The sequence below is a fragment of the Condylura cristata genome, unplaced genomic scaffold, assembly GCF_000260355.1.
Source record: "Condylura cristata isolate star-nosed mole 26May11 unplaced genomic scaffold, ConCri1.0 scaffold00038, whole genome shotgun sequence".
In the NCBI taxonomy this organism is placed as follows: domain Eukaryota; kingdom Metazoa; phylum Chordata; class Mammalia; order Eulipotyphla; family Talpidae; genus Condylura; species Condylura cristata.
In genome coordinates this window covers 8546839-8559222 of record NW_004567139.1, presented here as the reverse complement: position 1 = coordinate 8559222, position 12384 = coordinate 8546839, and the positions used below count along the sequence as shown (strand labels likewise).

At 57.7% G+C, this 12384-nt stretch overlaps 1 protein-coding gene across 6 annotated transcripts in view; it reads left to right on the top strand.

Moving 5' to 3' along the window:
• The first annotated feature begins 252 nt into the window (after positions 1-252).
• Positions 253-12384, top strand: part of FBF1 (Fas (TNFRSF6) binding factor 1) — a 19852-nt gene continuing 7720 nt past the window's right edge. For 2 of the 6 annotated variants that reach the window (XM_012733014.1, XM_012733011.1), the window contains exons 1-16: positions 253-315; positions 763-825; positions 1559-1643; positions 2133-2160; positions 2917-2958; positions 4557-4650; positions 5241-5289; positions 5411-5461; positions 7843-7960; positions 8313-8378; positions 8840-8965; positions 9161-9296; positions 9430-9563; positions 9986-10079; positions 10980-11429; positions 12242-12340. In XM_012733014.1, coding sequence (XP_012588468.1) covers positions 1641-1643; positions 2133-2160; positions 2917-2958; positions 4557-4650; positions 5241-5289; positions 5411-5461; positions 7843-7960; positions 8313-8378; positions 8840-8965; positions 9161-9296; positions 9430-9563; positions 9986-10079; positions 10980-11429; positions 12242-12340 — 1490 coding nt within the window. In that variant the 5' untranslated portion in view covers positions 253-315; positions 763-825; positions 1559-1640. Of the gene's footprint in view, positions 316-501; positions 826-1558; positions 1644-2132; positions 2161-2916; positions 2959-4556; positions 4651-5240; positions 5290-5410; positions 5462-7842; positions 7961-8312; positions 8379-8839; positions 8966-9160; positions 9297-9429; positions 9564-9985; positions 10080-10979; positions 11430-12241; positions 12341-12384 lie in introns of those variants that run through there. The other 4 variants (XM_012733013.1, XM_012733012.1, XM_012733016.1 and 1 more) reach the window with 4 other exon arrangements.

Sequence of the window (12384 nt, the reverse complement as noted above, 5' to 3'; positions counted from 1 at the left end):
GGCGCTGGTCCTCGGGGGCGCTAGTCCTCCCGAGCGGGCGGACAGGAGGTCTCAGGTCTCCGGAAGCGGCGTATGGGCAGCTCCTAGCAACGCTCCGGGCCGCGACCGGAGGCCCAGCCCTGGCTAACGGCCGCGGCCGAGCACCCAGGGAAATGTAGTTCCTGCCGGCGTCCCTGCCCCTTTGGCTCGTGCGCGTGAGCTGACCGCGGACTACAGCTCCCAGGATGCCACGCGCTCCTTTCTTCCGGCGGCCGGCGACAGAGATGGGCGCTCGTGGCGCCTCTGGGCGGGAGGCCTGACTGGCTGGGCTCAGCGGTACCGGGGCCGGCAGCTCTGAGGGGGACGGGTCCCAGCGAGTGCGCCTGCAGGCGCCTGGCCAGGGGCTTTGCAGGGGCTGGGAGGCCCACAAGCTTCGCTGGGCGTCGGGCGGGGCGCACCTGGCGGGGCGCTTGGTGTCGCAACCGAGGGAGGGGCTTCGGGAGAGCCCTTGCGCGGGGCGGGCGGCCGCGCATTTTAAAGATGCCGCTGGGGGTTGGCTGAGCAGTTGCGACGCTGCGATCGGTACTGGCCGCCCGTGGCCATCGCCACCTCTGGAAACGCCCGCGGTCGGGGAGGCGGGACGAGGGCTACAGATGCAGAGGCCCCTAGAAGCGGTGTGAAGCGGAGGCGTCTGCACTTGCAGGCGTGCGGCTTGCCATTGCAGAGAGAGAAGCGCATGCTCAGAGTGGCTCACACTGACCCGGTGTCTTTCCCTTCCAACAGCAGGAGGGCCAACACCAGAGAAACAGAGATGGTCCCCCTGACTCCTCCCAAGGCAGGCCGAAGGTGGGGCTCGGTAATGTTAGGGGGCAGGGGTGGGCGGGGGAAACTCCCACAGCGGGCAGAAATCGTGTCAAGGGGAACCCACATCCGCTCGGCTGAATACTGCCTGCAAGGAGTCTAGGCATTGCCCGAGGGTGTATTGGCCATAGAGCGGACACCCACTTCCCTTCCAAGGCGGGTACCAGCCAGCTCAGACTTCTTTGGGATGAGGGCTGAGGACCACTGATGACAGTGCCACCGTCAGCGTCACCCCATGCCATCAGTAGCTCGTTCACGTTCCCAGTGTACATTGCTTCTCACCTAAATTGTTCCCCTAAAAATAATTTCTAATTTATGGAAGTAAGTTTTGATTCTTGAATGGGTAAGGGGAGAAGCTTTGATCAGCCTGGGACTTAAGCACTGTTGTTACGGCTAAGTCTTTTTTTTTTTTTTTAAAGATTTATTTATCCATGCATACGGAGCTGGGGTACAGGCCAGAGGCTCAGGGGCGGCGAGAGGCTTCACTAGAGACAGAGTGGGGAGCAGAACAGGCAGATCGACGAAGTCCACTGCTGAGGGGAGCAGCGGGCGGGTCAGGAGAGGGCTGCCGCGCCCTGTGGTCACCTCCGGGGCAGGCAGGAATCGAACTCATGCAGAGTGGCTTTAGATTCTCAGTGCTGCGCTTTAACCTGCTGCGCCACCAGGGAGGGCCACGGCTACGTCATTTTTAAGCAGCCACTTTACTTTTCTGCACTAGGGAGAATGAACCTGGTGTGGGCAGATTCCGATGAGCTGGGCAGGCTGTGAGGGGCCTTCAAGCAGCCCCCAGGGCCTTGAGAATGGTAGGTGTTTGCAGAGTGAGATGTCTGGAAACGTGGGCCCACCCACCTTCACCCCTGGGGTGGTCACTGCGTGGGGTAATTTGGGGACAGGGAGATAAAGACCAGGATGAAGAGTGACGGTGAGTACTCCTGGTACTGCTTGTCTCACTAAGCAATGAATGGTCATTTCCATTTTGAAGTGTGTCTCGCTGGTGTTGAGTCAGGGCTTGAACTAGAAAGAAACACCCCAGCCCCACTGGGGAAATCAGCTGCCTTCTGTCCACCCTGGGGCACCCACAGTGGTATCCCTGCTGCTTAGTGGGGGCTGTTCCCACACTCTGAACATGTCTGTTCTCAGAAATCTAAGAAGTCACAAGATTAAGCCCTAAATGCCTCTCGCGCTTTTGTCTTCCTCTGTTGACTTGGAAAAAAAAAATAAAAACTCACCCTGTGCACTATTTTAACACGTGCTGGCTGATTGGTTGACGTGGTTTGTTTTTCCCAATTTAGGCACCAAAAACCAAGAAAGGACTAAAAGGTGAGTGAGGAGATGGAAGCACCATCACCTTGAAACCAAAATAACCCCCCATCTAGCATCCAGAAGCCATTTAGACCTGTTTGGCTGTGTTTCCTTGGCGTGAGTTTTTCTAGCTCCCTCACGGTGGCTTCTGTCTCCTTAGCAGGGGTGGCCAAGGAGGCGTAGCTCCAGACCAGTTCTGGGGGTATCAGACAGAAGGGTACAAGGAAGCTGTCAGTGTGACAGAGGCTTGTATGTGCCTAGAATTTGGAGACTTTTCCTACAGAAGCAGAGTCTGTGTTCAGAGTGTGGGCAACTGGCTAATTGACCAGTGTGTCCAGTAGAATTTAGGGTCTCCTGAAAATCTGCACCATCATTTTCAGTTTTACTCTGAGGTCCCTCCTTCCTCTCTTCCTTTCTTCTTCTTTTTTTTTCCACATAGAAGAACTGGAGACGGACGAGGCTGTAGGTCAGAGGTGCGGGGGTGAGAGGACTCCCCAGAGACAGAGTGGGGAGCAGGACAGGCGGATCCACTGAAACCCACTGCCGAGGGGAGCAGCGGGGGGACGTGTGGTTTAGCTCCCAGGCCAGGGATGGAACTCAGGTGGTAGAGGTGACAGCACTGAGGCTAACCCCGAGGCCAGGGAGGCCCTCAGGAAATCAGCCAAGGAAGGGAGAACTGAGCCCTGGTCCCGACGCGAGAGCGCCGGAGCAGGCCGGAGGCTGTGAGGACATTCTCCTTTCTCCTGTGTCACGTCGGCTCCTCTTCTGTTCCAGGCTCCATCGATGATGTCCTGGGTGACCTCCTGGGGGATGAGGGTAAGTGCCCAGAATTCCCTGGTTGAAATGTGTTCGTTTTTCTTTTCATTGTGAATTTATAACTCATAGAAAACTTAACTTTTTCACAGTGTACAGTCAGTTTATTCACAAAGTGGTACGACCACCCCCACAATCTAACGCCAGAACAGCCTCCTTATCTCACGAAGAAATTCTGTACCCCACCCTCGGTGCCCACTTCCTACTTCTTTGGCTGTGGGTTTGCCTGTCCTGAAGAGTTTACATAAAAGGGGCACACTGTCTGTGGCTCCGGCCCCGGCTTCCCCACACAGTGTGTCCAAGGCTGTCCCACTGTGGCCTTCCTTCCTTCCCAGGCCCTCTCTGTGTCTGGGCCCTCCTCCATTGCATGGGTGCTTGGTTTATTCATTACAAGTTGATGAACATTTGGCAAAGCTTATGAATACAAAATAATGCCATAATGAACATTCACGTACAAGTTTTTATGTGGAGGTATGTTTTCAATTTTTTTTTTAAAGATTTTATTTATTTATACAGATGAGAACAGGGGTACAGGCCAGAACTGTGGGGGTAGTGAAAGGGCTCACCAGAGACAGAGTGGGGTGCAGAACAGACAGGTCAACCGAAACCCACCACCACTGAAGGGAGCAGCAGGCAGGTCAGGTGAGGCCTGCTGCACCCTGTGTGTCACTTACTGGTCTGGGATCAAACTGGTGCTGACGTGGCTGCAACAGCTTTATAGTGCTGTGATTAAACCCACTGCGCCACCAGGGAGGGCCCTGTGTTTTCTGTTCTTTGTAGTTAAAACCAGGAGCAGGATAACCCGACTCTGTGGTAACTTTGTGTTTAACCTTTTGAAGACGTGCCAGCCAGCCAGTTTTCCACAGCAGCTAGGCCATCTACATCCCCGTGTGGGGGCTCCATTTCCCCTTTGACCTATGTGGGTTTCCCCCACTCTCCAGCTGTAGCGCACCACACCCAACGTGATATGATTTGGGAAGCTGTTTTTTTGGACCTAGAAAGTGCTGTATCCATCATTACGCTACTAAATGCTGCTACTAATTCCATTATACCAAAAAAATAAAAAGGTTTGCATGCTCCCAGACCCAAAAAGGGACCTGCCAGCTCATACCAAGGAGGCCCCTCCGCTTTTAGAGAGCGGGGAGCCTGCCCGTGTCTCTCTCCGACTGTCGCAGCCTTCCCGGATGTAGAGGAGCTGAGTGCTGTGGCCATTTGCACCTTTGGAGAAAGGCCTATGCAGAGCCTTGCCTGTTTTTAAAAGTGGGCTGTCTTTTCATTATTGGGTTGTAGAGTTCCTTATATGTTCTGCATACGAGTGCCTCAGCCCGTGGGTCCATGTCCGCAGCTTTGGGGCAACTCTGTCTGGCCAGGTCGAGGGAGGGGTAGAGCGTAAGCCTCTTCATTCAGCACTGCTGGCCTCAGGGGCTGACTTTCTGCCGGGAAGCCGGCCTCCCCTCTCCCCTGCCTCCCCTCTCCCCTGCCGGTCAAAGTCAGTGTGAAGGCCTGGGAGACAGCTGGAGGCAGGGAGTGGGGGGAGCTGGCGGGCCTCGTCTTGACCGGGTTCTCCAGCGGAGTGACGACTCTTCTGCTTTGTGCTCCAGACATACTTCCTGAGAAGCCTGGAAAACTTGCTTCAAGTGCCACAGACACCACCAGGGTAGCTCCAGCACTCCCTCTCTCAAGGGCCCAGACAAAGTAAGCCCAGGCTTGGTGGGGTGCCCTGACCCCGTCAGCCCCACCCCTTTGCCCTCCCTCTGGGGCCCCTGCGAATGCTGGTTCGTTTCCTCCTACTCCTCCCCTCAGCCCCTGGGCATCACGGAGCCCAGGGAGCAGGAAGAGAACTGAACTGCAGGTCAGAGGCCAACTTAGGCCCTCGAGCTTGGCTCACTGTGACCCTGGGCAGTTTCGGAACAGCTCTGAGCCTCCTGTTCTGTCCTCAGAATGAGGATGGCCTCAACAGTGACTTGGGGTCATGCTCCCTGAAGTGCTAAGGTTCTCCTGGCAGTTGAGAGAAAGGAAGAAGCTGTGAGCTTTCCACTGCCATCCTCGTTCCAGCCAGAGCAGCTCTGGTTTCTCCTCACTGTTGTCTTGACCAGTTGCTTTTAAAGGGGCTCTGGCGCCTTAAAAAAGTTAAAAATCATGGGACAGCCCGTGACACACTTTTCAGCAATTCTCTTCCTGCAGAGGGTCTGTGCAAGTTGGTGTGATGCTGTGACACACTCTTCCTTTCTCAGAGACATCTAGTGCCCGGGCTGTGGGCGGGCGCCAACTCTGCCCCTTTGCAGGTCCCTCCTGAAAGGCGATTCCTTCGGCCTGGCAGGCGCCGAGGCTGAGGTGAGCCAGCCCGTTCCCGCACCGTGAGTGCCCACGGCCAAGCTGCGCCCCTGGAGAGCGGGGTGGTGCCTGGTGGTGTGGGGCCTCCGCCACCCTGCGTGCTTGTCCTCCCTGGCCTCAGGTCTCGGACGTCTCGGAAGCAGACCCGCAGGCTTTGCTCCAGGCCATGAAGGTAATGGAGCCCCAGCTGGCGGGAACGGAGCAGTGACATTCTTTACCGGCCTTCGTTTCTCTCCATCTCCCCTTACCATGGTTCTGAGCCCGTCTTTGCTCCAGAATGGAGTTTGCAGGCGCCCTGGGGGACAGGGGTTACAGCACGGTACTGAGGAGCTGTCTGCAGCCGCCGCGGCATGAATTCGATTCCCGGCCAGGGAGTGACCCCCAGTGTCAGAGACTTTTTGTCCCTGATCACGAACTATTGGGGGACAGAACAGGCAGGGTCTCAAGGCGGGAACAGTGTTGGCGAGCAGAGATTTCTAGAAAAAGGGGGAAAAGGGGAAAAAAGGGGAGTGGGCACGAGGAAGACACGGAAATGGGAGTTGGGTGCAAGTCTTCCTGCTCTGCCTTCGGCAGAGGTTTATTTTATACACTTCAGGCAGGCAGCGGGGTGACATTAGCATATTAAATGGGCTGAGATCACAATCACCTTTTTTCTAAGAATAGTCTGGGGTCGTTTTGACCTTTAGTTGAGATTATAACATTTTAAAAATCAATCTATCAAGGTTAAAACAGGTACATAGATTTACAAAGTTAAGACTAATATTACTATATTTACCACAGTGAAGATTAACCAAAATAAAGTCCTTGAAACATTATCTATTACTTAAAGGCTTTCATTCTCATAGAGACATCCTAGGGGATAAAGTAAAATGTGGGCAGGAAGAAGAAATTTCTTGTAAACCAAATTAAGGTAAGGTTCTTTGAAAAACTTGTTAGAAAGTTTAAGCTTCCTTGAAGTCTAGAAGATAAAAAAACTGATTAGCTCTGAATAAGTGACTTGGGTCAATTTCCATATCTAAAGACTAGATAGTAGAAAGCTTGAGTGGTTATTTAGAAACCGAATAGAAGGCTATGTGAGATAGTAGAGTGATAAGGTTTGGGTTTTCCTCCGTCTGGCAGTGAGAGAGACTTTGCAGTAACAGCCATTTGTTTTTATTAATCAGCCAGTTGTCAAATCACTTTTGATTTCAAGAGGAATTTCTCGCCCTTGGTGCAGTGCTTGTCAGAGCCAGGTAGCGCCTTATGCAGCTAAGGCAATCCAATTGTAAGCTGAAGGTTGCTCAGAACATTTTGATATTACACTTATACAAAAAAGGGAGGTCATAACATAAGTCAGCGTGAAAGTCTGTTTTTTCAGAGCATTTCCCCTCCATCCGGAATATGTCAGTCAATAGAGGTTGCAAAGCTGTGTCACCCCAGGGCGCAACAGACCTCTCCTGTGTCCTGCTGCTCCCCCCAGTAGTGGATTTCCACCGATCCGCCTATTCTGCTCCCCACTCTGTCTCTGGGGAATCCTCTCACCACCACTACCTCCTGCACCCCTGGGCTGTACCCCAGCTTTTATGTATAAAAAAGAAATCTTTAGAAAAACAAAGACTGGAGCTTGCCCATGGCCTATTACCCCTCCTGCCCCTCACCCCCTTCCCTGCGCCCCCGCCACGACATGTCGGTTTTTCTGGTTTATACACTTGCCCTCAAGACAGTTGTACCACAGGCTGTGGCAAGAGATGGCCGACACTGGGGTCTCCCCACCATGGGATCGGGGCCTTTTCTCTTTGTTCAAACATCTCTCCACATCCCACCAAGTTCCATCTGCTACTCTCACCAGATCAAGCCCCAGACTAATCTTTGCCACAGAATTTTTTTAAAGATTTATTTTCTTTTCTTTATGCACACAAGAACGGGGGCATAGGCCAGAGGTGCAAGAGGTGAGAAGATTCACCAGATCGGGGAGCAGACCAGGCAGATCTACTGAAATCCGCTGCTGAGTGGGGCAGTGGGGAGACGAGAGGTCTGCTGCACCCTGTTGGTCACTCCCTGGCCTCAGGCTGCATTGGCTGCGGCCAGCTTCACAGGGCTGAGACGTAAACACTTGTGCCACCAGCAGAAATTGAAGGCATGAATTTGAGCAGTTTATTAGCGTGACATGCCCGGTGCTGAGGGCAGCAGCTGCCTGCCTCCTTCGGCCTCACCCACTGCCCCTCCATCCCGTGTGCCCGCCTGCCTGCCCTGCCCGTGTCCCTCTGCCTCGCCCATGCTGCCATGGGCCCCAGGCGGAGGCTGCACCCTGACCAGCTCTGTGGAACCCGAAGAACCGGGCCTCTTTTGGCCACCCCCTCCTCTGGCACCAGGCAGCAGCCGCTAGGAAGGGGTGACTGGCTGTGTGGCCACTGTGAGCTTCTGCCCCGCCTCCACCCTCAGTCCATAGCCCTGCTGGGCAGTTCCTGCCCACGACCCTGTGGGAATGGCGTCATGCCCCACAGGGGAAGTGGAGTCACACCCGCGGTAGCTACCGCCGGCTGAGCAGTGGTGGGCTTTTTCTCCCTCCTCCAGGATCTGGATGACATGGATGCTGATCTCTTAGGTCTGCAGAAATCTGCTCCAGGCGCAAGCAAAAGAGCGGCAAAGGGTTCTGGGAAAGAAGAGCTGCTGAGCAGTCCCAAACCTGCCGGTATGTCAGTGAGAAGGTGGCTGGGAAACAGCACTTGGGGCAGGGACATGGGGACACGGCGGCACTTGCCACGCCTCCATGTGCAATGTGGCCCCTCCTGGAGAAGCCGGGGAGCCCCGCTAGAGAGTGTTGGGGTAGCGTGAGCTTCCCCCAAACCACATCTCCCTTTGCAGTGACTTGTGAGTGGCACAGGAGGTGACTTCCAGAACCTGCGAGGAATGCCGAGGGGCGCCCCAGGCTGCTCCTCAGCGTTCTAGGAAGCAGGCCGCAGTCCGCGCTGGGCCGGATGGAGCAAGAGAGCCTCGCCCCAGAGCACGTGGCCCTGACCTTGCATTCCCTTTGCTTCCTGCAGGGGACGCCATTCCCACCAAGAAGTCACCTCCCCTTGGGCACCAGTACAGGAAGTTTTCTTTTGAAGGTACCGTAGGCCTGTTGGCCGGGTCCCCCAGTTTTGCCAATGGAACAGCGGGGTAACCCTTGCTTGCCCACTGCCAGGGCTCCATGTAGTGCAGGAGAACAGACCGCTGGTGCCACCTTGAGCCAAGAGAGGGCTCATTGTGCTGTATTGGCTGGGATGTTTGGGGAACTCACTGGCCAGGACCAGGAAGCCAGATGGCAGCCGAGGGCCTTATAAAGCCCTGTGAACGCGTGCGGGTTCTCTTCTTAGACGTAGTGGCATTGCTAGGTGGCAGCGGGGGGCCCTGTGGGCACGCCCCCCACAGCCAGGGCCAGCTCCCACCTGGTCTGGATCGGAGAACCCCCCCGACACTGGGCATGTTCATGCTTTAGCGCCACCAGAGCAGCTAGAACCTCCCCCAGCGGACTAGTTTTCCTGACAAGCGCTGTTGTCTGACCTGTGCTTTCCCTTCCGGCCACCAGACATGGAAGACCCGCTGGCAGGACTGCTCTCCGACGAGGGGGAGGAGGAGGACGTGGCCAGGAAGGCGCCTGCGGCCAGGAGTCAACCGGCTTCGGCAAAGAGCCTGCCCCCTGTCCGGGAGCAAGGTAGGGACGCGCTGAGACGCTCCTGGGCTGATTGAGCTGGCAGTGAGCCGCACCCCAGGGTGGGGGGCCAGAGCCTGTCACCCCCGCTAAAGGTCAGGGGTGCAGAGGCACCCACACACACACACCATCCAGACATCACAGGCGAGGCTGAGGCCAAGGAGCCTGTGACCCACATGCCCGGGTCCTGTCTTTGAGGGCCCTCCGTCCCTCTGACCCCGGGAGACACACCCGTCCGAAAGAAAGAATCGCTGTTTGATGACGGGGACGACATCATGGCCACGCTGGGGTTTGGAGATAGCCCCGAAGCAGAGCGGCGGCGGGCGGGAGACCAGTAAGGATGTTTGGAGCGTGAGTCCCTGGACAGCCTGCTGCTTCAGGTCCAGGGAAAAGCTGGAGGGTGGGTGCAGCAGGGGACCCCCGGGAAGCCCTCTCTTCACAGAGACACCGTGGGTCCCATCCCGCAGGGAAGGGCCCCGCCCAGCGCGTTCCAAGTTGGATGAGCTGCTGGGTCGGGGCACCGTGACCAAGCTTCTGGCCCGCCCGGGCACGGGGGAGCACCGGGAGTTCAAGCTGGACAGGAAGTACCAGAAACCACAGGGTGAGGGCGCTGGTGGGGCCAGGGAGGCGAGGGGGGGGCCCCCACCAGGGCCCTGCCACATCCCATCCTCAGAAATAGGGGTCACGCACGTCAGAAATAGGGCACCCACACATTCATCACCAAAAGCAGGTGTCAGGAGACAGCAGGCGCGTTCAGTGTTCTCTCGTTACGCGTGTGCTGTTCGGTGTGTGAACACGGGGGCAGCGCGGCGTGGGAGACGCTGCTCTGGGATCTTCAGTGTTTCTCGAAGCCTCGGCCCGCCAGCCTCTGTCCAGAGCAGCTCTGTGACCCACACAGCACCCGGGCCTCTCCCCTGGCGGCCTCGCTTTTTCTGGTCCCACCCGTGAAACTGCCAGTCTGCGTCTTGTAAGCAAACTTCTGCAGCCACAGAAGCAACTGCTCACAGGCCCCTGAATTCACAGACAAAGAAGAGGCCGACGAGGACTTCACCTTCGGGGCCTATCAGCCCACCGTGAGCTCCGCCGAGGGCCGGCAGTCCCGCCGACAGTCAGTCAGGTAAGCGGGGCCCGTGGGAGCTTCCGGAGGTGGGGGCCAGTGCCCTGCCTTCCCATCCAGCCTGGCGTGGGGCCAGACCCCGGCTCTGCAGGTGTGAGGGGACCTGCGGTCCTCCAGTCCCCACCGGTCCAGGCCGAGTGGGGGCTGGTTTGTATTCTGGCCTCCACCCCGCCTCCGTGAAAGAAAAAGGAGGTAGCTAGACTCCGCCTGGAGGCCCCGGAAGCCACAAACGCCCTTCTTTCTGAGGAACACACAACCCCAGGGGAGCCGGACCCTTAACGCTGCTCCCCCAAACGCTGCCTGGCCTTTGCTGTGACCACCGCCCTGCTCGCCTTCCATCTGCGCCCAAACTTAGGTTGTGAGAGTTCCAAGAATGCGTCCACCATCAAAATCAAAAGTCGTTAGAATTTTCTAAATTTAGGGTCTCTTCTCCCTGTACTTATTTTAAACTTTTTGTTTAGAAATAAGTTCAAACTTACTGAGATGTAGAATAGTTACAAAGAAGCCACTCGTTGGGCCACACTGGGCTCAGGGCCGCTCTCCTGCCCAGGCCTCTGTGTACCTGGCGCTTCCCCTCCGGGTTCCCAGCCCTGGGCTCTGCCCTGCTGGTGACTCACCTGACAGGCGCGGAGATGACTGTCAGTGGAAAACGGAAACCTCCTGTTCCCACTGAGCGTCCTCGGGATGTGGGCCTGGGCCTGTGGTGGATTCTGCTCGTCCCTGGGTGCCTCTGCTGTCCAGGCTCATGTGGTGGGGTCAGGGAGCCTGTGTCCTGGCAGCCCCCTCACACCGTCCACGCCCCCCCCAACCCCCCACCCCCGCCCCGCGCTGCCCCCTGACCAGCAGGGGACGCTTGGGCAGCGGCTCCCGGCCTTAAATCCCCTCCTTTCTTACTTGAAGTAGGTTCTTAGCAGAAGGTGGTGCAGACCCCAAGGGAGAAGCGGGCTCCAAACAGAGCACTCCAGCAACATCCAGCCCCCTCCACCCCAGGAAGGGGGGCGCTGACTGGTTGGGCCTCAAGGATGACGCTTTGGACCTGCTCCCTCCCTCTCCCACCAAAGAAGCTGAAAGAAGAGGCCCAGTGCTGCCCACACCCCCTGTATCCCACTCTGGGAGCCAGCACTTGCCATCGGCCCCCAGCGGGCCGCCCCACTCCTCAGGGACAAAACCACCCACCAAGGGCGTGGGGCCCCCTGCCACAGCCAGCCAGGAGCCCAGGCCGGGGGCGCCTGAGGAGAAAGCAGAGGAGGACTGGCTGAGCCACGCCTTGGCACGCAAGAAGGCCCAAGGTCTGGCCAGAGAGCAGCGCCTGGGCTCAGTGGCGGCAGCTGGGCAGCCCCCTTCCAGCAGGTACCAGCTTGGGCTGCGTGTAGCGGAGGGAAGACGGGCAGGGGCCGAGGGACAGCCGTCCCGCCTCGGTGCCTGTCGGGAGGACAGCCTGCAGCTTCGCTTCTCCTCACTGGGCTCTGTGGACTTTGCTACTGCTCGGCCCAGGTGCTGGCAGGCCTTGGGGGCAGCTGACCTGGCCAGGCGAACGGGCCGTGGAGCCTCAGAGCAGGGCTCTGCCCACAGCGCCTCGCCCCTGCTCTCTGGGCTGGCGGAAGTGAAGCGTGTGTGAGCTGAGATTTATAGAGAAGGTTGTGGCCAAGAGGCGACGCCTGGCAGCCCCAGGACGCCAGTGCGGTGGGACAGGACAGACGCCCGAGAGGCAGAGGGCCGGGAAAGCTGGGCCTGTCTGGGGAGTGATGAGATGCGGCTGGGTGGGGGCAGGGGGGAGTGAAGTGGGCACTCCTGTGAGAGGCCAGGGCTGCCACCCCACCCCTGAATGGGGCCTGATGGGCCTGGGATTAAGCAGAGCCGCAGGGTGGAGCAGGCCAAAACCCGGCCTGGAACTTGAACGTCACCTGGTGCCTGTGACCAGCCCATCGGCTTCCTTGCTCTATCACTCCATGCTGTGGCGGCTGCCGAGATAGAAAAGGGGATCTGGAAGGTGGGGCAGAGCCAGGAAACCCAGGGTTCAGGTGGAAGGAGAATCCGCAAGCCAGGGAAGGCGACGGAGGGCGGAGGGTGTGCAGACGGCCGCTTCCCGTGTGGGTCTGTGCTGGCCGCTCCCGTGGTCAGACCGGACCTGCCGCACCTCCAGTGACCTCTCGCTCCCTCAGCCAGCCTGGGGCCGGCGTGCCAGGGCTTGAGCAAGCCTCCGCTGGAGGGACCTCAGAAGCAGCAGCAGGAAAGCCACCTGCCAGGCTTGCCCCTTCAGGGTACGTCCACAGCTGAGGGGCCTGGGGTTTCAGCCTTCGGACTG